General features: G+C 39.8%; 1 protein-coding gene across 6 annotated transcripts in view; it reads left to right on the top strand.

Annotated features, from left to right (window-relative positions):
- LOC134540715 (trithorax group protein osa-like) overlaps positions 1-27,041 on the top strand; it is a 294,594-nt gene that overhangs the window by 120,993 nt on the left and 146,560 nt on the right. For all 6 annotated transcript variants that reach the window (XM_063383602.1, XM_063383603.1, XM_063383601.1 and 3 more), the window contains exons 3-4: positions 7,891-8,112; positions 11,646-11,705. In XM_063383602.1, coding sequence (XP_063239672.1) covers positions 7,891-8,112; positions 11,646-11,705 — 282 coding nt within the window. The remainder of the gene's footprint in view (positions 1-7,890; positions 8,113-11,645; positions 11,706-27,041) is intronic.

The raw sequence follows: 27,041 nt of genomic DNA, 5'->3' as shown, positions 1-27,041 counted from the left end.
GAGCTAGACTTTCACTCCTCGCCGGTGATGTCTAATCATCTAACTTCGGTAACGAGCAAATTCGTGTGTTCTCAAGTTTTTCATGTTGCAAATAAACTTATAATGCGAAGCTCGGACACGAAATTTTACGTAGAATTTCTCGAAATAATGCCGAGCGTGATAAATAAACTGAATAAACAAAATATCAGCCTTTTCAAATACAGAAATTTCTGGGTGCGAATCACGTACATAATTTCTACGCTCGCCGCTATAATTCCCCGCTGTCTGCTCGCCGCTATAATTCCCCGCTGTCTGGATAGTAAACGTTGCTTGACCCCCATCAATCACAGATAGCAGCTAGGAATTAGCGAAATGGTAATTTTTACAATACCAGTTATGTCAGCGATTGAATAACTGGTTATTTAGATGGTTAACTTTATCAGTAATTGGGCATAAAAGTCTGTTTTCAATCATTCACTATTATAATCGCAAATAGTGTCCACAAAGCATTACAGCCATCTAAATAATGGCTTAATTTTAACACTGGCATTGTAATTTTTTTTCCCCCAATTCAAAAGATGCAGATGTAATTACAAATATGTAATTTGATCCAAGCACCTAGTTTATTTGCATAATTACGAAGAAATTTCTACTGTCTGAATGAATAACACATTTTATATAATGTAACTCATATTCAACTTAAATTTGACGTACAGACGCTTCAGCCTATTCACGCACACATAAAATAACGAATAACTGTCATTTCCTCTTAGTTGTCAAATAACTGAGAATTGGTTAAAATGTCGATCGCGAGCAGGGAACGGTTTCTGTCGATCGCGATATGTAGAAAACATATCTGGTATAAATGGTTACTTTGAATACTTGATATTGTTTGATAAACTTGAAAACTGTTTATTTACTTAAACTTAAAAAATGTCAACTGCCAAACGATTATTTTATAACCGAAAAAGTGTGACGGGAAAGCATGGCATAGCTAGTTTCTTTCAGAAAATAGTAGTTGCAGTTTTAGAATCGATCTATCGATAGCATGAACTGGTTTTTTACTGATGAGATGCACACATCTCGATACTAGCGGCAGCACAAGAGTTACGGTATTTTATTTGCTCGCTGGATCGTGAGACGTACAGTTGAGAATTAGATTTCTCTTTCTTTGGTAACCAGTTATCAGAGGCCCACAAGCGTAACGAAACGGTTAATGTTTCATAACCGATGTGTATGCCATTTATCGTAAATACCGCTCATCTCTAATAGCGGCAAGAAAAATCGGAGATTTTAAACTAGTAGAAGCAGCTCCTATAAAATCCCGGCTTTGGAGGTCATTTTCAACAAGGAATTGTGTTAAAATCGTCGGCTTACTTCTAAAACCCAGTAACTCCATTTCAGTCAATTTTACAGGAGAGTTTATGAGCTTTTTGAGCACGGTTTCCATTGACAAAGATACTGGTTTTTATAATTTGTGAATAGAAAAGAGACTAAGTAGAGTTGACTTACGAGGTTTTATCAACATATGCACTATGAAAAAATGAAAAAAATACACCAAACACATCTGGAGTATAAAACTGGGAAAATCTGGACTTACGAGGTTTTAGAAGTAAGCTGACGATACTACCTATATTGTTAAAATCCATTAAACAGTCAAAACTCTAAAGTTTCCGCACCCTTAGAAGTTATACTTCTATGGTAGGACTAAAATATTGTTACGAAATGTAAGCAGGGCCGTGGCACGCAGGTGCAGAGCTGGCTGGCGGCTCCACACGGCCACTGACGTCACGCTGCCGCCGCAACGTGAGACGTGCCGCGCGCACCTGGTGGATTACAAGGGTTGCCGCTTCCCCTCCCTCCAGCCCTCCACTCACCGAGTGACGCTTATCTCAGCGACGTAACTGACACCTGACAGCTGCCGACGCGCGTCTAGAGATTTCTCGCGTCGGGTCGGCGCGGAATGACGCGACTGGCCCCAGCCGCGCTCGTGAATTCTAGAAGTGGCGCCTGTGATATATAAGCCCAGGACGCCTTGTTAATATATGTTAATATAGTGAACAATAAAACGTATATTTCAAAAAATTAATAGCATAAAAAAGGTCATACCAGCCAAAAAGAAAAATATTCAAACACGGCACGACATAAGGGAAGATAGTGGGCATACATTAGTGAATATCAAAAGCATCAACTTGGAAAGAAAAAAAAAGAAAAAATAACAAATATAAAATTTGTTCGCAGGCTTTCACGGCCATTGTCTGAAGTAGCTTGGCTTTTGGGTTGTAGCCGTGTTCTTGGCAAATAATTCACCAACGTTTCAGTCGACATTGCAGTCGCCATCATCAGTAGGTAACTGCTCCCTGATGATGACGACTACAATGTCGACCGAAACTTTAGTGAATTATTTGCCAAGGACACGGCTAAAACCCAGAAGCCAAGCTACTTCAAATATACGTACTTATCAAACACACGATCATTCACGAACATCATTCTTGTGTACATGTGTACACGTGCCCACGCGTCCACGTGCCCGTGTCCCCGTATGCCCACCGAAGTCTGTTGCGCAGTTAGAGTCGCTAACTAGCTTTTGTTTTTCTGTGGTGACTGCCCATTTAAAACGCGTGGAAATTATTGCAAATAAGGTTTTAGCATTCTTTCCTGCGGATATAGATCTGTTTCGTAATACATTTTCTCAGTCGCCATGTGATGTCAAATAAGTGGGAAAATATTTTTAAAAATTTTCTGAAAACAAACCTGAAATTGTTTCACCGGGTATTTCTAGATAATCGAGCCGATATGGTATTCGTTTATGGGGATCGACAAACGAAAAGTTTTTTTTACATATATGTTTGAAACCACTTTGTCCGAGATACAAGCAGTAATTGCAACCTCATGAAATATAACTACGTTCCATAAACATAACTCGATCACTTGAAAAATAATTCCCTGTGACAGTAAATTTTTACCCAAAATTCATGTTTCGTGTTCACTCTGTAACTCAATGTGTGGGATCGGAGATTATCAGTCGGAATATCTCGATCAACATACATACTATTACTGAGTTGGAACTAAGATACAGTTTGATTCTGATTCAGTGATGTTGCAACCGGACATAAGAACAGCACAAATTATCTATTTGCCCGGCGACCAATGGAAATGCTCTTCAACAGGGAGGAGTTGATGGATTATATTTCGCCGTACTAATATTAATTACTATCTTTGAAAGATTTGTGCAATGGGAGTGCATGACTTGATGTAAGCTTTTGGAAATACGCCATTGCTAAAGCACATGTATGTATGTAGAAGAAATCTACAAAAATGTCAAAAGACAAAACCACAAATTAAGCAAATAATTGCTTTTGTCAACAGGATATAAACACCACATAATATTCCATAACAGTAATATGGTCAACAAACAAAGAAAAACAAAGAAAAGTGTACTAAGAGAACGAAAAAAAAAACCCACAAATATGACAGCACAAAAATAATGAACCCCAAAAAAAATTCAGCACAACAGTTGAAACGAGACAAAAACACGACAAAACGAAAATACGAAACAAACACAATAGTTTTCCAAAACAGAAACAAGCGACGTTTCGGGAACTACTATCTGCTCCCGTACTCAGGCAGAGACGCACATGGTACAAAAACACAGGTGCGACTGAGTAGGGGCTGGAAAAATGAGGGTATTTATCAGATAATGGACATCTTGCTCTCAGCCAATGGCAGACAAGCTGTTTCCCCATTTATTGTTATTTATTGTTAAAAATTTCGCAGTTCATTGGTTGGTTTGCTCGCGGGCAGTGTAAGGCCGTGCGATGTAAACGTAATGAAAATGCGAGACAAATGTGACTTGAACTATGGAAATGTGAGGCACCGGTAATAGACAGTTGCGTCATGGCGTAGTAGTTTTTTTTATATACCTGGTGGTGACGTGCTTGTTTTCAGACACCTCATTTAAGGACCCTGTATGCTTAATAATTCTAAAAAAAGGTTGTCGGTAGTTCTGGTTAATGTTCGGAATAGTTGCCAAGACCCTTGCAGTGTCTCTGGCGCAGTCGTGTGAGCGGCCTTGAGATGGTTTGTTTGTCTGCTGGCCGCGGGAGCTGATGAATACTGTCGGAAACCTATCTGTTCTCTCGACAACACACCAGGTTATGCCAGCGTGGATGTGACACCGCTTGCAAGAAAGCTCCGGAACTCTTTTTTTTTTTGTCTATATGGCTTAGGACTTAAATTTGGCTACTTATTGAAGTCAACGCTTGCGAACTGGTGGACTATCGTGATAGTTGTATCGCGCGCGTGAAGTATGCCCGGGTCTTTTGCGTATGTAATGGGCCTTTTGGTAAACATGTGGTTGCAGCAAAGTGTAGAAGGTCTGGGAGATGTGATTTAGGCCTTGACATGCCAAAAAATTGGGGTAAGTAGTTCAAAATTAGAATTATAATAGCAAAAAAGATGGAGGAATCAAATATGACAGAGTTAAGGGGCTCGCCTCGTCAGATGTGTGTGTGTGTGTGTCGGTGAGGCAGGATGATAAGCGCAACACACGCAGGTGCTTCTAGCGCGGTGTCGCCTCTAAGCGCAAGGCTCTGATCCGGCGTGCAGTCTTGTAGTCACAGGATAACTGAGAAATTAGAGCGGCGACCGTAACAATATATGGCCGAGAAATGAAGATAAAGGTGTAATGAAAATCCCTTAAGTGCTTTCAAGAATCTATATTGGTTGTTTTACGCCTAAAAATTACGCTGAAAACAGTGCGTTTCAGCCATTTTTAACTCTTCTAAAAATACGGTTTAAAAACTGCATCCGAAATCAAAAAGTACTTTTCGGCCCTCAGCGAACTCTTAAAATGCTTTTCGTAAGCAGACCCCACTCGGACATCTCGAGTAGTTTTTAAATCGCTGTTGTTTTCCCTGAAGTTCCGCGCACCTTGTGGACAGGGGCCTTAAAAGGGCGTGACCATGCATCGTGTTCTGTGTTCTGGGATTGGCCAGCCGTGACTGGTGAAGCGCAGAGCTGTGCCGGACGACTCTTGACGATCATAATGAAGACGGAGCGCCGTGGAGTGAGAGGAGAGGTGGTTGATCTCTCGGGTTGGGGGAGGGGTGGAGGGGGGGTCGCGGACCTGAAGGTCGTCCTCCAATCACACACGCGCTCTCTCCTCCCGCTGCAAGCCGAGATAGTGTCGGGGCCGCTCGGGCGACACTGGCCCAAGGCGCCGGTGGGCCGCCGTCTCTTAGCCGCTTCTTCCTCCGGGTCGGCCCGCCGCTGCTCTTGACCGAGTTTCTGTTTGGCAGGCACCCCACACTCCTCCACCCCTCCTGTTCCTTTTACCCTGGTGTTGCCGAGTAATTATTCCGGCGACTGCACGATTTCAGTTGCTTCCCCACCTCCCCTTTTCTCACTCCTCTGTGTGTGACGTCACCGCCCGGGCACTCACTCACCCGGGTCTCTTCGTCATCCAGACAGTGGAGTTCGGGGTGCTGCTCTCGCAATGGAAACTGAAACCATCGTGTGGCGCTGTCTGTTGGGGGAAGCCCAAGATGCACGTAAAGTGCTGCCATTCCCGATTACACCCGAACAATTTCATCTTCGGCCGACCTCGGGTTTATTTATATATATTTATATTTCTCTGTTTATTTTAATGTAGCTATACTAACCTAACTAACCGTTCATAGTATTTTAAAGTGTTATAATGTTTGAATTCATTTTTCCTGCGCAAAAATAAAACAAATCCTGAAGTTGGCCGAAGGTGAATTGTTCGGGTGTAATCGGGAATGGCAGAACTTTATGTGCATCTTAGGTCTCCCTATCTGTTGGGTTGAACCCACAACTTCAAACTTCCGGATGGATGTTCCGATACAAAGCATTTTGATTCATCCACTTCTTTAGTAAAAACACTTTGTCCAGCAGTCACGTTGTATATAAATGAGAAGATGATGCCCCAAATTTCTGGTGCGCGACATCACAAAATACGTGGCTACCAAAATAGAGTTAAATAATTTTTTTTTTACCGGTTTGTTTTTACCTGATGATGATTGTTCATGCATTACTTCTCGCAAGCATTGCAGCTATGTTGGCGATATATTACAAAGGCTTTTATCTGGTGTGCGGGCCCGAAACTACTTAAAAAAAACTAGGTCTAAGTCTGGTCAATCAGAGTTTCTCCCCCGTGCAATTGTGGTTCTTGCTGACGTCGCAGCTAACAGGAGTGGGCCTGACCCTGCGGGGAAGGTGATTGTCCTTAGAGGTGTCTGAGCTGTTGCCAGCTCTAGTATCCGAGACATGATCCAACAGGTTCACGGAATGGGTGCAAGGATGCGAATACACAGCCTCTCCGCACCAAGTGGCAATCCTCTGCCTTCACGTGGGCACCGCTGTCGGGGGCGAATCGTGGTGACCATGTTGGGATGGGTAGCCTCAACCTCTGGTCATAGCATCGCCTTAACTGAAGAGGACAATGCCGGGCGTAAACCTGCCTCAGTCGCATCCTCAATTGCATGTATGGGAACAGAAATGGTGGATTGGCTGAATCTGGTGTCTCCATCCATGAAATGTCATACGTAACTAACTGTTCACCTCTGTTGCATTCAGCAGAGTTACAATTATGGTTATCTGGGGAACACCGTGGTCCAAAGATCATTTCCAACCTTAAAAGCTCTTCATTGGGAGACATCACAGTGGTTGTTCTTGAGAATATGATTTACGCGGGTTTTCTTTAAACACACGAGCGAGAATACCATTCGGTTCTACTTTTTAAGTGCCTCGTTTGGGAAGACCGATGTGGTTTTATTTAAACATCTCAGTGCGAAGACCACTTAAGTTTTATAAAGACTCTTCTAATATATTCGCGGACTCAACGGACATACATGTAGGTCCGGGGAACATTATAATCCAAAGATCTTTTTTTCCAACGTTAAAACCTATTCATTGGGAGACATCACAGTGGTTGTTCTTGTGTATATTTATAATCTACATGGGTCTTCTTTAAACACACGAGCGAGAAGACCATTTGGTTCTACTTTTAAGTGCATCATTTGGGAAGACCACTTGAGTTTTATGAAAACACTCTGGTATATTCGCTGGCTAACGGACACACATGTGTAAGTCCATGGAGGTCGCACACTCGTAATAAAAAAAAATTGTCATTGGCACCTATTTGGTACGTTCGGGAATTAAAAAAAACTGTTGTGAGGTACTGTTTTAAAATCACTGCAGCGTATGTAGAGTGTCAGCTCGCCACTAATGTAGCTGGTAGCTGACGATGTGACGTAGCGAGAGAGGGTCTTGTCGGCTGTGGGTTGTGTGCATGTGAGTGGAGGAGAAGCCTAATATGTACATCAATTTCTGTCCCTGCCCGAACACGCCCGAATATTCACCTTCGGCCAACCTCGGGATTTGTTTAAATTTTGCGCAGGAAAAATGAATCCAAATATTAAAAGTTGTCGGTTAGGTTAGCTACATTAAAACACTTTAAAACACTATGGACTGTTAGTTAGGTTAGTATAGCTACATTAAAATAAACAGAGAAATATAATATAAATATACATATAAATAAACCCGAGGTTGGCCGGAGGTGAATATTCGCGCGTGTTCGGGCAGGGACAGAACTTGATGTACATCTTAGGCTTCCTGGGAGTGGAGCGGTGTTATTGTCGTGGAGCGCGGAGCGGTGTTGTTGTCGTGGAGCGGTGTTGTTGTCGTGGAGCGGTGTTGTTGTCGTGGAGCGGTGTTGTTGTCGTGGAGCGGTGTTGTTGTCGTGGAGCGGTGTTGTTGTCGTGGAGCGGTGTGTTGTCGTGGAGCGATGTTGTCGTGGAGCGATGTTGTTGTGGAGCGGTGTTGTTGTCGTGGAGCGGTGTTGTTGTCGTGGAGGTGTGTGACGATGCCTGACGGAAGCTGGTGTTGCAGCTGGGCTCGCCGTACGGCCAGCAGCCCGGGGGCGGCGTGTACGGCGGCGGCGAGCAGCGAGGCTCCTGGGGACAGCAGCAGCAGCAACAACAGCAGCAGCAACAGCCGCCACCGCAGCAGCAGCAGCAGCAGCAGCAGCCGCCTGCTCCGCAGCCGTCGCCGCAGCCCCAGCCGCCGCCGTCGCCGCAGCAGACACCCCCGCAGCAGCAGCAGCAGCAGCAGGTACTCCCCCCACTCTCCTCCACCTCCTCCCTCACCTGGCTCGTCATCTCATCTCACCTCACCTCACCACGGGGTTGCTTCATTAACAGGGTGGCTACCGGTCACGAAAATCCCGAAAGTCACGAAAAAGTCACGTTTTCGTGAAGGTGGTCACGAAAGTCACGAAAAAGTCACGTTTTCGTGAAGGTTGTCACGAAAGCCACGAAAAGTCATGTTATTGAAGAAGTGGACACGAAAATCGGGGAGAGAAAAAATATTTCATGCAGTCATAAATGTCAGTACCTACTTAATACATGCTAGAGATTTTTTTTTCCTGTTTAGGAAGCTTTAATAATACTGACTCTTTATTTCTAAACACGCGGAAATAATTGAAAACGCCGTCAAAATGTGTTTACAAACTAAGAATGGAAAGCAAAAAAGCCGTATTGTGAAATGTTAACTACGTAGAACCTCTATCTATCGAACTCGCATGTATCGATTGTCCGTGTTTATCGTATACTTGCTATGGTCCCGCCGAAATTGCCTTACAACTAAGGTTAAAAGAGTCCGCTTGTACCAATGTTCAAATTATCGTTTTTCCCGTATTGATCGTACAAACTATATGTTCCCGTCACTATAAATTATAGTCAATGATAGTGTAACCATTAAGATTTTGAGTAAATATTCATATTTTAAAAAGTAAACGTTTTAAAAACAGTAACGATAAAATTCAGAAGTATTAAAAATGCTAAACTTAATCAATTGAACTGAGTCAGCCTGAAGTCTGCGTCACTTTTGGCGATTAGTGTAGCTTCGCTTCATCGCTGCCCCCCCCCCCCCCCCCCCCCCCAAAAAAAAAAAATCAATCTTTTTTTTTTCTGGATTGTCGCAACAGCACGTACCATTTAGCGCTTTGCCGGTTGGGTTCCGAGCATACGTTATTCTGCAACGTGTACGTATCCAGTTGTGTTACATCGCCCTATTTGACGATCATGAATTTCGGAACACACGCTGCAGCCGGGCTAGAACCACACCACACTCGACGCTGTAATTTGTGGGAAGCCTTCTTTTCACAGACGAGAGAGCCAAACACCCGATTTTGCATCTTCGGGTGTTTTTTTTTTTTTAACTCATGATAACTAATGCTCAATTAGGTTAGGTTAGCTACATTATAAATACTTTAAAACATTGTGGATGGTTGGTTATATTAGGTAAGTATAACTACATTAAAGATACTGTGAAATCAAAAATCAAATAAAACAAGCATGAACTTCGGGGAACTTCGGGTGTGGCTCTCTCGTCTGTGAAATGAAGGCTTCCCGTAATTTGCTGGAGTTAGCATGAATGCAGTTGGTTGGTTTTTCCAGTCATCCGGTCCCACAGGTTTGGCCGCGGCTTCTATAACATCTGCAGACGTTTGCCGAGTGGTTTGTGTGGATTCGCATACTTTCTCGGAACCTCTGAACGGAAGCTAGATCGCTAACCAGCCTTGCACGCAGTTATTACTACGTTCGGCGTAGTTATGCTCACGCATTTTTGTATACATTTTTTTCTTGTCAAATATAATACTGGTTAAAAAAAAATTGAGTATTTTGCTGGTTTGAGCTATTTCCAAGGAAGTCATTCAATTTGGCAAGCTTTCTCGACGTATATGTTCACTGTTCTTGCTCGTTCAGTGCGATGTTGTTGTAAAATTCAAGGCGCTGGTTGGGAGATTCCTTTTTTTGCTAATGGATGCCACGAAGGTCTATTATTATTATTATTATGTGTAAACATCTTGGCATTTAGTGGGAGCAATTTCGTGAACGGATCGGAAGTCAATCGGAACGGAAATGTGTAACCACGGTGCTGCCATCTGTGGAAGACCCTGAGATCCCGCGTATTTCATCCGTACATATTGCTTTCGTGTACATCGTAGAATTTACAGCTCACATAGGTATTTCAAAATAAAACTTATAATAGTACAACAACTATTGTTTAAAACTTAATGTTATAGGTTGTATTCATAAAAACTTATATTACGTTAGAATCTTGTCATTAAAACACTTATTTAACATTAAAATGTAGACATAGAGTAACGTTCGTCATACTGTAGGGACACACGAAATTGTTAGCTTATACATATTCGACATTATGTTTGATAATAGAATTTCATGATTAATTTTTTACTGCTAAATCTTAAATGTTGAATCATCAAAAAAAAAAAGTTAAGTTTTGTTTGTAGGCTGTATTTACAGACTGATGTTTTTCAGTTTGAACAAAGACAAACATATATACATATAGTGTTTTTAAAAATGTTACATGTTAATTTTTAATTTATCTACTGCATTGCAACTTGTAGTTTGAAAAGTCACGATTATATCTTCAAAAGTATGTTGATTCGAGTCAATAAGTGTACTTGAAACACACATTTTTCTGATATTTATCACGCTCTGCATTATTTTAAGGAACTCTACGTCAAATTTCGTGCTCCAGTTTTGTATTAGTTTGCAACATGAGAACACGTGAATTTGCTCGTAACCGAAGCTAGATATTTTATACATCTCTGGCGACTACTGAAAGACTCGCAAAATGTTTTATAACACGCATTTATTAGCTTTACGTTTAACTAACCATGTAGTCAAATCTTTGAAGTCGATTTTAACCTAATTGTAATTGTATCGATTTGAAACTTCGCAAGTATATGTTATCCGGATGACATTGAAATAATTTCATGACTATGACCTGAAGAAAATAATGTTAGAGGATCATAAGTGCAAATACCACTATAGGCAATAACCACGCTTTTTTTGTAACCAGGAGGAGGTGGGAATGGCGTGAAATTTGCCCAATTTTTCGGTTCCCCCTCCCCCCTCCCCCCTCCCCCTTCCCCCTTTCAAAATCGAGGAGGAATCATTTCATTTGCCTATTTGGCCCGGATTTTTTGAAAGTCGGGAAAATTGAAGTACGTTGATTTTGACGTGATTCCGAGGCCTTCGGTTACCATAGAAATCCTAGGTCAGTTTTGTGGTTGGGGGGGGGGGGGGGGGAAGAGTGTCGATTGCCTCCGAAATTTTCGGGACTTTGGAAATTTATTTTGTGGTGCATTTCGAGGAATATTTTTAAAAAAATGTTAATTAAAAAAAGGGGGTTGTCTGTAAAGTCGGTTTACGGACCATAATTTTACGTGATAACGTCATAAGAAAACAATGATGAAAAAATTACATTTTAATTTTCAAATATTATTTACAGTTTTTTGCAAATTTAATTTAAATAATTTGTTCAAATATAACCATGAGCAATTAGTTTTAAAAATCCCGCCTTAACCTGTTTGATATTACAGAAGATTTTCTCGCAACGGTGGTTGGCCGGTTCTTGCACGCTCGGCTCAGGCGGAACGTGACATTTTTTCGTGCGTGCAGCCGGCGTTCATCGATTCATAAGACGTTATCACGTCAAAAAAAACGTGTTTTTTTTGTTTTGTTTTGAAAATATAATCGAACTATTTTGTTTAGTGGCTGTTGTGGTTGATGTTTGTTGACTTGTTGGTCACTCGCTTGTATTCGTGCTTGCAGGCTTTCCCCAGTCGTCCGCAGCAGCCATCCACCCCTAACACCCACGCCCCGGATCCAGGGGTGAGTTGCTGTCCCCTTACTTAGTTACTAGTTACTAGTTACTAGTTACTAGTTACTAGTTACTAGTAGCCTCTCGTATCCAAGCATGACGGTACCGCGCAGTGGTCGGATGGGAAGCCTTCTTTTCGCACACCAGAGAGCCGAACGCCCGATCGTGCATCTTCGGGGTTCTTTTATTTTGGACAACTCTTGATTAGAGACCTGCAAAATTCGCTAGCATCAAAACAACTATACCTTCGTACTGCTTCTGCGATTGGCCCACATTTTATCCGGGGAACTGTGAGCCAATGGGATACACTAAAACCATGAAAGTGCCCAATTACGGACAGCCTAGTTGAGGCGTCTCACGCGTCAGTAGCCAATGAACAGGTGTCATTTCCGCGACTATTTAAAGGACTGTGGAGTCTATCCTAGAGGTCAATGAATCCGCGAATTTTGCAGGTCTCTTCTCATGATCACTAATGGTTAGATACCTGTAAATTTTTCTGATTCATTTCGCGATATGATAGAGTCCAAATACTTTCGACATTATTTTGCTTCAGTGATTGGTCCACAGAGTATCTGAAGGACTCTGGGCCAATTGAAAAATCTTTAACAGAAGAATTGGCGAATCACGATCATTCCAGTCAACAGGTGTTACGAGTCGGTAACCAATCAGCAGATGTAATTTGCACGAGTGCGTAGAGGATCATGGAGTCTATCCTTTAGGGATTTGAAATCGCGAATTTTACGGGTCTCTACTAATGGTCAATTAGGTTAGGTTAGCTACATTATAAATACTTTAAAACACTGTGGACGGTTGATTTGGTTAGGATAGCTACATTAAAGATACTGTGAAATCATGTAAACAGTTTCCTAGCCCTGGATAGCTACATATTAAAAAGTTATTTGCTAAGCAACCATAAAATGATTTTACGGTATTTTTAATGTTGCTATGCCTACCTAATATAACCAACCATCCACCTAGCCTAATCGACCGCAATATTTAATGCCACACCGGTTTATACAATGAGATAGAACAAGCGAGCATGAACTTCGGGGAACTTCGGGTGTGGCTCTCTCGTCTGTGAAATGAAGGCTTCCCATGGTCGTATATCCGTAGCAGAAAAAAAAACGCCTTTCCCAGCTATACAGTATGTACAGCAATACAACTTTATTTGTAAAAAATGTTGCTGTATACATTTCAAACATTCACTGTTGTTAAATTATAGATGAGAGAAGACGAACAAAATGTAAGCATACCTTATTGAAGGAATTCAGTAACGCATTTTTGTTTCAGTTTTGACAAATCTTGTTTTGCGGAAGTGTCCCTCCACTTTTTCTGCACACAATACATTACGTTACGTTAAAAAACAAAAACCATAGAACAGTACAAGATTGTAGTACGAGCACATTCTACGCCAACAATCACGGCTGAACTGACAGTTTGCGACACTAAAGGGAAGCCTAAGATGTACATCAAGTTCTGTCCCTGCCCGAACACGCCCGAATATTCACCTTCGGCCAACCTCTGGTTTATGTATATATATTTATATTTCTCTGTTTATTTTAATATAGCTATACTAACCTAACTAACCGTCCATAGTGTTTTAAAGTGTTTTAATGTAGCTAACCTAACCGACCACTTTTAATATTTGAATTTATTTTTCCTGCGGAAAAATTAAAACAAATCCCGAAGTTGGCCGAAGGTGAATATTCGGGCGTGTTCGGGCAGGGACAGAACTTGATGTACATCTTGGGCTTCTCGACACGAAAACATGCAGATGCGTCACATTTTCAAGTCTGAACAGGCTCGCCAACCACGGAGACCAGGGTCGGATATCCGGAGGAGTCGGTTGTGGGAAGGTCGGATATGATGGGTTCTACTGTATTTCGAATACGTTCAAAACGATTGGCGCGTCGCAATTTTTACCTTTCTCTGTGCGCACGTGTCTTTCCCGCAGGAAGGGAACTATGTATTATGTTAATGTCTTAAATTTGAGACGTACTTTAATCATAAATTCGTTGATAATCAAACGTAAGGTTTGTAAACAAGCGACAGAACCGCCATCTTGTATTAAGTAACATCTGTTGCAATTCGCGTTACGGCCGCCATCTTGAAAATCCGTAATTTTAATGCTAGTAATTCCGGGAAAAAAAATCCCAAAAAAATATTTAAAAAATTGTATACTCCAAATGTTTAGTTACTTAATTGTTTTCGGTCCTCGGTTGGATTTCCGGCGAAAGTAAACCAGTAATTTATGAATGTATTAGAAAAATTCTCAATTAAAAAGTGGTAAAAATGTCAAACACGAATATCAAAGTTTGATCAAACGAATGCATGTTCAGACAAGTTGTGATGGTTTGCGTGTGAAATAACGGTGCCAACTGTTTATTGTTATATGCACATATTGATGTTAATCTTGCCGGACTTAATTAAGGTAATTGGCAGAAGGAAGTGTGGGAAAACCTGGTGTGACAAACCGCTTGCTTTCGGTTCTGTTCTGATATCTCAAAGGATGTTTGTGGTTGGAATGAGTTCCCACAGTTCACAACTTGTGATGAAATGTTTTCCTTATGGACTTCAAAGCTATGTTCGTTTTTTTAAATTTTATGTTTTTAAGTGGCAAATTTCTACACAACATCCTCCTTATGACCGAGATATCACTATAACTTTCGTTACTGTGCATGTGTGGTTCTTGAAATTTTGTTTTTACTATAAGTGTGTCGTTCATTGAACGTGTTTAGTACACTGAGCGTGTGTATTTATTTTTTACTGTAAGTGTGTCGTTCATTGCACGTGTTTAGTACACTGCGCGTGGATATTTTTTACTATATGTGTGTCGTTCATTGGACGTGTTTAATGCACTGAGCGTGTATATCTTTTTACTATAAGTGTGTCGTTCATTGGACGTGTTTAGTACACTGAGCGTGGATATTTTTTACTATAAGTGTGTCGTTCATTGCACGTGTTTAGTACACTGCGCGTGGATATTTTTTACTATATGTGTATCGTTCATTGCACGTGTTTAGTACACTGCGCGTGGATATTTTTTACTATATGTGTGTCGTTCATTGCACGTGTTTAGTACACTGCGCGTGGATATTTTTTACTATATGTGTGTCTTTCATTGGACGTGTTTAATGCACTGAGCGTGTATATTTTTTACTATAAGTGTGTCGTTCATTGGACGTGTTTAGTACCTACACTGAGCGTATACCTTACCAACAAGTGGAAATCATGTACGTGTTTTATAATTACTTTGCTTTGGTTTTGCACTCTGCTAACTCGAACTATAAACAGCCCGTTAGTCTTCATTTTTTTTTTATGTTCAGCTGAAAATCACAGAATTGAAAACTGTTGACATTTCGTCACGTCACCTCCCTGACCTTCACTTCCAAGGTCAAGGATGTCAAACCATACCATCTAACAACAGGGTACCAACCGATAAAAAAAAACACACACACACAAAAATGTAAGTTGCCGAACTACCTCACGAATAGTGGTGTAAGAAAAGATCTTGATACAAAAAAAATTACAGAGCCAAGAAAGGTTATGTAGAGGGCCAACGGGATTGGTCCAAAAAAAAAAATTCTTTAAAGTAATAACTTGCGTCTAACTCCTGTTGCATATTTTCATCCACAAAAACTACTAAATATGTAGTAAATTGCCGTTAAACATCAGAAGGCAACACTCTTTTTCAAAATCATACACTTCCATGAAATATGTCTGTAAAAGGTTACAAAAAATATATACACAGGGACTATTAAGTAGGCTACGTACGCCGGCATACTATAAAATGGCCATAACGCATAAATAATTAGTGGTCATTCTGCGACACAAAATTTTGTACTACATATCTAATTTAAACAAATGTGAAATATATCAGCTAAATCTTCAGATGTTTGGGACAAGAAAATGCATAGCAGAACCGGGCTTTCGGTTAACCGGGTTCTCAGTTAAAAATCAAACATTTTTTGGGAAGAGCGGCCGCGAAGTGTACGTAACAGGTAATATTTTCTATACAAAATACGCTATTTTTATTTTTTTTTATTTTAACACCATATATATTCACTGTAATGATTTTACGCTAATGTTTTATACGTGCAATCGATAGATTTTGACGAGAACTGACGATTGAAACTCAAATGAACGTCGTAGCTTCTCCGAGTCAAAAGTCATAGGTACTGAATGGAAATCTCGAAACGCAGCAAAAATGACATCAAAATGGCGGCGCTTCCCCCTCTACCGCGCGCGATGCCACACAGTCCTCACTTAGCGTATAACGAATTCTTTGATCCTTTAGCTATCCAGTGGTGAAATTAAATTTTTGGGTGGAGATGATATGATGTGTAGCTGCAACACCAAAGTCTATCTCCCCCCCCCCCCCCTTGCTGATCACATTCAAGACATTCCAAACCACCCGGGACGCTTCCGTGAAATAATTTTAATTAGTTACAACTATTATAATCGTTATATCATAATTCCTGTTTGCTTCCTGTCATTTCAAATCGTGCGCATTTAATAACGCGGAGAAGATAAAATCATGAATATGGTCATATGGACTCTGCAGTGTTAAGAGGTTCTAAATAATAAAAAAAAAATCTACCAGTAAGTCACCTAGAGGGATATTTAGGTTAATGACGTGTATGTGTTGATTTGTAATCAACTCGCTGTTTTTTTTTTTTTTTTTTCCACTTGGGTAAACCACTCAATCGCTTTCGGGAGGGGGGGAAATAGCGGGCAAGTTTAAATTATTCATCGTGAGGGATTTCGCTGCGTTCTTTTTTTTTTTTTCACGTGCTTTTTAAAGGCATTCATGAAGCTGAAAAAAGTGAAATTCGTAAACAGAAAAACGTGGACTCGAATGTTTTCCTTGAAATGTGGGTTGTGTTTGCAGATAATGTGCCAAGTGTGGGTACGTAAACACGTTAAACATTTTCACCAATAATTGACAACCGACATGTGCCATACATAAAAACGTTTTATCTTTGAAAGATTTGCGCAACGGGAGTGCACGACTTGATGTAAGCTTTTGGACATACGCCATTGCTAAGCACATGTATGTCTGCTTGTTTCTGTTTTGGAAAACTATTGTGTTTGTTTCGTCTTGTCGTTTTGTCGTGTTTTTGTCTCGTTTCAAATGTTGTGCTGAATTTTTTTTGGGTTCAATATTTTTGTGATGTCATCATTTGTGGGGGGTTTATGTTCTGTTAGTCCATTTTTCTTTGTTTGTTGACCATATTCCTGTTATGGAATTTTGAGTGGTGTTTATATCCTGTTAACAGCAATTTGTTGCTTAATTTGTGTTTTTGTCTTTTGTGTTTTTTGTAGTTTTCTTCTAAGACATGTGCTTAGCAATGGCGTATGTCCAAAAGCTTACATCAAGTCATAAAAACGTTTCTTCTTCAAGTCACATTAGTTGTAGCGAAATAATTCCCACAGTCGATAGGTGGCGTCCCCAGTGCGTTATAACCGATGCTGTTTTAATGGTTGAGGGATTGAATGCTTCTATGAAAGATTTTTGTTTCGGAATCTTTTTACGTTTTCTTGACGGAAACTGTCCATCCATCATGATGGCACCAGTGTTTTGAAATGTGATCAGAACGCGGTCGAATTATTATTATTTTTTATGTTTTTGAACTAAATTTTGTAAAACAAGGAAATGGCAATGGAAACGTTTCTATCTATTAAAATCTGTATATTTTAATCTTAGTTAAATTTGTTTTTAATGCAGTTTCCTCAGTAAATAAAAATAAACTTCTAAAAGAAAAATGTATAACAAAAAAGGGGGGGGGGGGGTGTTTGTAAAGTCGGTTTACGGACGATAATTTTGCGTGATAACGTCATAAGAAAACATTGATGAAAAATTGTATTCATCTTAATTTTCAAATAATATTTATTTTTTTGCAAATTTAATTTAAATTATTTGTTAAAATATAATCACAAACAATTAGTTAAAAAGCCCGCCTTAACCTGTTTGATATTATAGAAGATTTTTGTCGCACGGTGGTTGGCCGGTTCTTGCACTCTCGGCTCAGGTGGAACGTGACAATTTTTCGTGCGTGCAGTCGGCGTTCATCGATTTATAAGACGTTATCACGTCAAAAAGAAAATCATTTTGAGAACTGGCCTTGAATAGTGTGATTAATGTCGTTAAGTAAATACTTAAAATCCCTTTAAAAGTTAATTCGCACGTTGCTTTCAACTAAGTATATATTGAATCCAGGTAGAAAACTAAAGTAATGTTTTGAAAATGCTTTAAAACTTGCCATTTCACGTCTAGGACCAAAAGCGCGTCTTCTTTGAACAGGCAGCAGACGTGATGATTGGGATATGATTAGTCTAGTTTTTGACGTGACAACGTCTAATAAATCGATGAACGCCGGCTGCACGCACGAAAAAGTGTCCCGTTACGCACATTGTTCCGCTACGCTGCATCCCGTTACGCTCATTGTTCCGTTACGCTGTCGGCGAGTGCACTAATAATAGGTTATGTTACAATTGACTAAAAAAATTATGGTGATTCATATAATTGATGATAGATATTTGATTACAGTTTATTTATATGAAAACTTGTTCATAATTATATTTAAACTTTATATCAAAACGCCAGTTTTTAAAATTAATTACATGTCATCTACACGTGAACTGTTTCGTCGACAGTTTATAAAGTGAAGTGAAAAGTTAATGTGGTTTTCATTGCTTATTACAACAATTTCGGCAATAAGGGTTACCTAATTATTCTTGCATTTTAAAAATCTGATTACTAGTATAATTTCAAGTATTTATTCTTTTAATATTAATATAAAAATGATTCAATTTTATTTATAAAAGTATGCAATCATTTAATCAATGTTTTCTTATGACGTTGTCACGTTAAACTATCGTCCGTAAACCGACTTTACAGACAACCAATTTTTTTTATTGCGACGTTGCAGTTCTTTGCTGTGGACACTAACTCTGATGCCATGACGTTTACGTGTGTTAAATACATTGTTCGTGGTGTTTGATAAAATATGTCCAAATGTGCCGTTCTATATTATCTGAAATACGTCGGTTTGGTTTAAAAATGTTTTGTAGGTGTAGCATTTTTTATAATTTTTTATTATTGCACATTTATCTTCGTTAAGACAGAGCATACTTTTTTATGAGCTAGTTAATAGCGTAAATATAATAAAAATTTCATACTGAACATAACTATTTCACAAGGGTAAATATTTGCCACATATAATCACTATCAACTTCAAATTCAGGTCGGCCAATTGTCTAGTAAATTATGAAATTATGTTCCATGTCGTATGAGAAAAAAAAATCTGATAAACGTTTAAAAATGGTTATCACCTGATAACATTTGGATCCGGGATTGCGTATTTTGGTGTCGTTCGTTTTAGTAGTAAAATGTCACGCAAGTGTAAATCATAATATTCACAGTACGCAAGTGACGTTTAGTTTATATCTGATGACAAAATTTGCTACCAATGAGCTATCGTGATTAATTAAGAATAACTCTCTCTCTTTTTTTTTTTTTGTGATCACAAGAAAATGTAGCGAAGAAAAAGGTGATCTAGGTAAAAACTTTTCAAGTATTCGCGGTTGGTATTTGAAATGTGGCCATATGCCAAACATGTTAGTTCTTGTGTGTGGATAATCAAAGACGGATATAAAACTCGCTATTATTGTACGGGAAAAACCTGTGGGTGTTTTTTTTTTTTCTTTTTCTTTTTTTCTCGAAACATTGTAAAGACGTCATCGGTGTTCCAAGCTCGCTTGTGTTGTAAACGCAGCAAGTTTAAAAATAAACTGTTAATTAGCCGCCGCCCCAACAGGTTATACGTGTTGGGGCGTGCAAGCTCTCGCTCTCTGGGATCTGTCGAAATAACACGTGGCCGTGTGCCTCGGCGCACTCGCTGGCTGTGTCCAGTTTTATTCTCAATTCTTTACCGATACCTAAGATGTCTAACGGGTGTAAAATTATGGCCGAAACGTCGCAACTGTTATCATAGGAAAGAAAATTGGTTGTCTGTAAAGTCGGTTTACGGACGATAGTTTAACGCGACAACGTCATAACAAAACATTGATGAAATGATTGCATACTTTTATGAATAAAATTTGAATCATTTTTATTGAATTATCACTATTTTGTATGGATACAAATAAGGAGTGAAATGAAATCTACAATTTAATTATTGATAATTTTTTTTATTTATTTGCACTCATTAATTCAAATATGTTTATTACTTTAACGAAGAAATTATTTTAACTATAACTTTTATACATGTTTGCTATTTAACTTCTTCCAATCTATGTTTTTCTGTTTAGAATAGGACGATGATAGGAAAAGTAGGAAACGAATGGGAGTGTTTCAAGTTTAATGTGCCTCGAAAAAGTCAAATCGATGGTTGTTCCAATCGAGTGGAAGAGAGAAGATAGATGCGGCGCAAGCATACAATGAGCGTAACGGGAAACAGCGTAACGGGACAATTAGCGTAACGGGACACCTTTTCGTGCGTGCAGCCGGCGTTCGTCGATTTATTAGACGTTGTCACGTCAAAAACACTGGTGTTCGTCTGTGCTGAAGCCGTTGCGATCACCCGGATGTAGAATATCTGTTGTCGCATCGCTGGGTTTCGCCTGTGCGTCTCTTGTGTTGTCGATTGTTTTCCTGTTTAGTCTCGTCGTTGGGTTCGTCTGATTGTCGCCGTGTGTCTTTGTTGCTGCTGTCTCGTCGTCATGAGCCATCTCTGTCCGTCTCTGCTGCTACAATTATTTTCCAACTTCCTTTCACAGAAGGTTCTGTGCTGTTTTATATATATATATTTTTTTTTCATTTTTTGACATCGGGTGATTTTTAGCTTTTCATGTTCATCTATTTTGTATAGTTACCTTTTTGGACCGTTGATGAGGGTTTTTTTTTATGACATATAGTTAGAGACCGGAAAAATTCACGGGTTCAATGACCTCCAGGGTAGACTCCAATATCCTCTACACACTCGGGCAAATGCCAACTGTTCATTGGCTGCTGACTTGTGAGTCGTCTCGACTGGGTGGTCTGTGATTCGACACTTCTATGAGTGAGGGTCTCTAATTGGCCCCCAGTCCTCCAGATTAACAGTGGACCAATGGCAGAAGCAGCACTAAGGTATGATTATTTTAATTTTAGCTTAACACGAAATGAATCCGCGAATTTTTCGGGTGTCTACATATAGTGTAACCAAAGTGACGTATGTCCAAAATAACATCTTGAATAAAGTTTATACATGTGTGTGTATTTACGAACATTCTATATGCATCAATGGCGGGAAGTGATTCCTAATACGGTTAATATTTACATATGTAGTTAGTTACATATTGCACTGTGTTAGTAAGTTGGTATAATGCTTCTCAGAAAATCATCACTAAATTACCTGAAAACAAATAACAAAAAAAAAATAGTTTTGAGACCAAAAATCATTGGAAAATTTCAGCGCTTTTTCAAATTTGCACGTTTCTTGTTTTATAGAAGTTGAAATAAATTTATATAATATTGTTTTCCTTGTAAACTCACAGGATGTGTGTATATTAATATTCCAACTGAACAATTAATATGCAGTTGTGCATCCTGGCAGGGATCACACACTTTCATAACATTGGCTGAAGTTTCAAAAATGTTTGCATTGTGGAAACAGTTGTAAATGACAGTGTTTTATGGAAGTGAGTTGAGTCCAACGGCGGAGATGGTTTTTTTTTGGACGGGACTGTGTGGCGGTGACGAGGTAAATAATATAAAAAACAGACTTAAACTAGTCCACGTTGGCTAGCAAACAAGAGAAAAAAAACCCAGGAAATGTCAGAAAAACAGAGGGGGAGGGGGATTTTCTGCAACAGGGAATTTCGTAGGTAGTCAGGGGTTGTTTTTTAACAGTGACTTTATAGCGGGTGTTGGTTTTTTTAACAGACTTCATTATTATTTGTAACATTTTTTTTTCTTCGTCCTTTTCAACACATTCCGTATTTGATTTTAATATATTAGCACTTCGATGCGATAGTGAAAAGTTGGCGATTTTCGAATTGTGTTTTTTAACTGGTTGACGATTGTCAAGCGTGTGAAAGTGAGGTCGTGTTGTCGTGTGGGAAGCCTTTTCAAAGACAAGAGAGCCAAACTCCCGATCGTGCATCTTCAGGTTTTTTTTTTTTTTTGTTGTTCATTGTGAAAGGTTAGGTTTAGCTACATTATAAATACTTTAAAACATTGTGGACGCTTGATTTGATTAGGTTAGCTACATTAAAGATACTGTGAAAATCATGTAAACGGTTTCCTAGCCCTGGATAGCTGCATATTAAAAAAAGTTATTTGCTAAGCAACCATAAAATGATTTTACAGTATTTTTAATGTAGCTGTACTTACCTGATATAACCAACCATCCACAATGTTTTAAAGTATTTATAATATAGCCAACCTATCCTAATCGACCGCAAAATTTAATGCCACGCCGGTTTATACAATGAGATAGAACTGGGGGTAAAAAAGCGAGCATGAACTTCGGGTGTGGCTCTGTGGTCTGTGAAATGAAGGCTTGGTCGTGCGCGGCAGGTCTGCCAGCCCCCCGAGAGCCGCGCGGTTGGCAGCATTGCGCGCCCGGGGCCGAAGCCCGCACTCCGGCGCGGAAGGTCAAGTCGCTATCGACCGCGCAGGGGCCTGTGACGTCACGCAGCGGTGTTGTCGGCGCGGTCGCCATGGCGACGCTCCCCCTCCACCTCCTCCAGCCGGCCCGCGCATGCGCAGGACGCGCGCGCCTCTCGGCCGCTCCCAGCGGGGCAGCTGTGCCGCTGCGCGAATCAATAGCCTCTTGCCCGCGTTGCCATGGCGACCAGCGCCCTCCCAGCCGTGCGTGTGGTGGGGGGGAGACAGGGGAGCTCGGAGTGGGGGGTGAAATGAATAATCGCCCGCTTTTTACGTTCCCCCGGTACAGCACTGTAGCGGCATCCCGCCCTATTATATAGGCGTGTCGAGAAATGTGGATGGGCATTGAGCCTTACTTCTACCAAACACACACCCGAGTCGCTTGCGTCGTAACATAAAATCCGTTCGCTAGTGAAAGTCGACCACTAAAACAAAAAATTGGTTGTCTGTAAAGTCGGTTTACGGACGATAGTTTAACGTGACGTCATAACAAAACATTGATGAAATGAGTGCATACTTTTATGAATAAAATTGAATCATTTTTATTGAATTATCACTATTTTGTATGGATACAAAGAAGGAGTGAAATGAAATCTACAACTTAATTGATAAATTTCCTTTTTTTTTGCACTCATTAATTAAAATATGTTTATTACTTTAACGAAGAGATTATTTTAACTATAACTTTTATACACGTTTGCTATTTAACTTCTTCCAATCTGTGTTATTCTGTTAAGGATAGGACGATGATATGAAAAGTAGGAAACAAATGGGAGTGTTTCAAGTTTAATGTGCCTCGAAAAAGTCAAATCGATGGTTCCAATCGAGTGGAAGAGAGATAGATGCGGCGCAAGCGTACAATGAGAGTAACGGGACAATGTGCGTAACGGGACACTTTTTCGTGCATGCAGCCGTCGTTTATCGATTTATTAGACGTCACGTCAAAAATAGCTTGATTATACCGGGGATTAGTCAGGGGGATTTGAGCTTGAGTTTCTGTGTCGACTTAGTCGTTTAGCCAGGGAGGCAACACTCCGCTACCGGCCAGGAATCGAACGCGGCCTTGCTAAGCCAGAAGCGCTATACACTGAGCCAATAGTTCCAACTTCAATTCAATTTTTAAACACTCTTTATCTGTATCGGTACGTATTTTTTCATTTTCTTTTCAGTGTGACGTCCTTAGATGTCAGCGTCAAACATTGTAATGCAAGGGCACTCAGTACTGGATTTCATTGTAAAGTGTTCGGGGGTTTCGAGAGAGAGAGAGAGAGAGAGAGAAAGAGAGAGAGTGTTAGCATCGTCAGCTCCTGAGTTCGTCGCCTCTAGTGTTTTGCTGTCCTGCAGTCTCTCTCTCTTTCTCTCTCTCTCTCTCTCTCTCTATCTCCCTCTCTCCCCCATCCTCATCTATTGTTTGTAAAAAGGAAGGAATTAAATAGTTATTTACTATATAATTATATAGTGTATTATTTTGTATTTTTTTTCTTTTGGGTTATTTTAGCGAGAGGGAAATCTTTACAATAACAGCTTGTGCCTGGCTTTGCGCCATTTGGATAAAAAAATATTAAGTGTCTTTTTTTAAATCAATATTAAAATACTTATATTTAAATTATTGTCATGATCAAACTAATTTATTTTCTTATACTGTATATATAAAATTTAATGTGCCGTGCGAAGCCGGATAGCGTAGCTAGTTTTTTCATAGTTAATAATTATGTGTTTATTGCGTTGTATTGCTGAGTGTGGTTCTTGTTTTCCTGGGATAATGAAGATGAGTTTTTTTTTTTCCTTTGCGCATATGTTCCAGTCATCTACGTTCCATTAGTCATTTATCGACAACACACGTGCTTTTTTTTTTACTATTCTGTATTCAGACAGACGGGCGCATTTATTTAAGTTTTTGTCACCACTGCTAGCTAGAGTAAAACGCATATTAATTTTTTACACTGCTATTTTATCATTTGCCATGTAGGCATTCTGTGAATAAACAGCCTACCTGCGGGACGTTTCTGGATGTATTCGAATGTTACTTGCTTGTAGAACTTCGTGGGACTCGGCTTCAGATGATTATCCATCCAGCCATCATGCTTTTTGTGCTCCGGGTTGGCCGAGGTCATCCCAGGAAAATGCTAGGCAGATCCCATCACTTCATTTTTGAAGTGAAAACTTCTTTAGCCGCGTTGAGCGATTTTTGGTAGGGGCAAAACTTATGGGTTCGCGTCACCGACATGCTAGTGACGTGTTGCGCCAGACTGGCGAATCGCAGCGGCCTGTGTACATGTATACGCATATATACACCAATACATTGTATATACTCGACTGTATCATGTGCGTGTTGGACTCTTTTTTCGATGGGTAAAATCTTGTGAGTTCGCATCACCGACATGCTGTAGTAGCAGTAAGTGAAGTTAATTTGATCAAGTGAATGCATGATTTAGGTCTGACATCACTGGTAAGTCATAGCTAGGTAATTAATTTTTACGTTATTATTACATACCACTGACATGTTGTGACTAAAAAATGATGTAAGGATAAATGATATCATGCTGACATCGTACTGATATAATACCAAAATCATTTTCTTACGTACATTTGACGTAGAAATGATGTCATATTACACATTTAAAGACGAACTTTAAATTTTCACTTCTGTTGACAGTCCCCATGACTGGCTCTATATATATATATATATATATATATATATATATATATATAGTGTTCTTTGTATTCCGGAACAGGATGGGGTTTAAATCAGCTGTAGCTCGTAGCTTCAGCAACGATTGGCCCGCTAAATGAATGCTGCATCACGACTGAATAACCCACATAGCCATTTCTTGTGCACACATAACTAACTGTAGAGCAAATGATGCACATAATTGTTAGCTCATAGTTGAACGCGATTTATTCTTTTTTTTTTTTCATTTAAATCCCTAAACAAACAAACATGTTCGTAATTTCAATTTCTCAATAAACCAAGAAGCACTTCCACACACACGTTGTTCTTTCTTCTTTCCTTACACTTGAAAACACAAAACAAATTGTTACGGCACTCAAGTGTTTAGTGGCATGTACCTTCTTGGCGTGTACTTAGCATGGATGATCTCAACCGATTCTTGGAAGACCACCTGTGTTTTTTTTTCTTTGGAACTCTTCGAAATGGCACAATAATGCCTCTTTTCGGATGTAAACCTGTCGTTTTGAAGAGAGAGTTTTTACTAGCTTGGAACACTCCAGGTTAACAAACTCCATATCTGTGATGTCTTTTTGTTTACTTACATTTCTCTGCTGAAAGTTGAAACCTGTTGGTAAATTCCATCTTGTGAGCGCGTCTCTTTGGTTTGACCTTTGAATTTTGAATGTTGTTAATGGACGTCACTCTGTATGTTCCCACCTCCTATGACGAGATGCAATCCCAAAACACCATGGATCCGCCATCATGCCTTATAGAGAAGAGTGGTTGCCACATCATTCCCTCCTGCACATTCTGAATGACATCGGACCCAGGTATGTTAATTTGGTTCTCATCCCACATTATTTATAAATATTTTTTGTGCTGTCGTCATTTATGGTTTTTTTTTTCGTTCTGTTAGTCCATTTTTCTTTGTTTGTTGACCATATTCCTGTTATGGAATATTATGTGGTGTTTATATCCTGTTGAAAACAGCAATTTTTTTTGCTTAATTTGTGTTTTGGTCTTGGGTTTTTTTGTAGTTTTCTTCTACAGACATACATGTGCTTAGCGATGGCGTATGTCCAAAAGCTTACATCAAGCCATGCACTCCCATTGCACAAATCTTTCAAAACCCACATTACATTGCCACAGAATTCTGGAGGCTTTTCTTCTGGGTCTACGGGTTCTGTTCATTTCATTATGTCTTCTAGACTTCCGTCCGTTGTATCATGCCACGTATGATACCCGACGGATAGTCGTATTACGTGCTGTGAGCTAGGTTTCGAAGAACGCCATTTTCGTTTCAAAGCTGTTTTTAGGCCTTAAAATTTCCGTGTTTTGATTTCCAGAATTTTGGCTTCACAAAGCATGGCATATAATAACATGGCGGAATCACTGTGACGCCGTTGGCTTTTGGAATTAAACTATTTTTCGGGAATCGACACAACTAGTTCCGAAAATATGTGGGATTCCCAAAAAAGGGGGGGGGGGGGGAGAGAAAAAGGGCCACGTCTTTGGCAAAAAATGTAACGACATTGTCAACAGACACTGTGTTTGATCTTTGAAAATCCCTTAACGTCTGATCTATGCCTTCACAAAGTTGAAAGAAAAAAAACATAGGATGGCGTAAAGCTATGGAAATCGATGTTGCATCTTATTTGTTCCTATTTCCTCCTCCTCCCCATTATTTATTTTATACTATTTGTTCATATTTTCCTCCTCCTTTATTTTATACTTGTTGTTCCTATTTCCCCCCTCCTTTATTTTATACTATTTGCTCCTATTTTCCCCCCTCCTTTATTTTATACTATTTTGTCCTTTTTTCCCCTCCTCTATTTAATACTATTTGTTCCTATTTTTACCCCTCTATTTTAGACGATAGTGTGATAGAATGTTGTTGTGCTGAAATGATAAAGAAAAGGAAAAGTCCGGAATGTCGCACAGACGACGGGCGGTGATGCCGGGCCGGCGCGTGTGTGCCGACTGCAGGGCCGCACTCGCTCGCACGGGGCTTTGAGAGCTCTC

This window comes from Bacillus rossius, chromosome 17, assembly GCF_032445375.1.
Source record: "Bacillus rossius redtenbacheri isolate Brsri chromosome 17, Brsri_v3, whole genome shotgun sequence".
Lineage (NCBI taxonomy): Eukaryota > Metazoa > Arthropoda > Insecta > Phasmatodea > Bacillidae > Bacillus > Bacillus rossius.
This window is presented reverse-complemented; position numbering and strand designations above follow the sequence as displayed.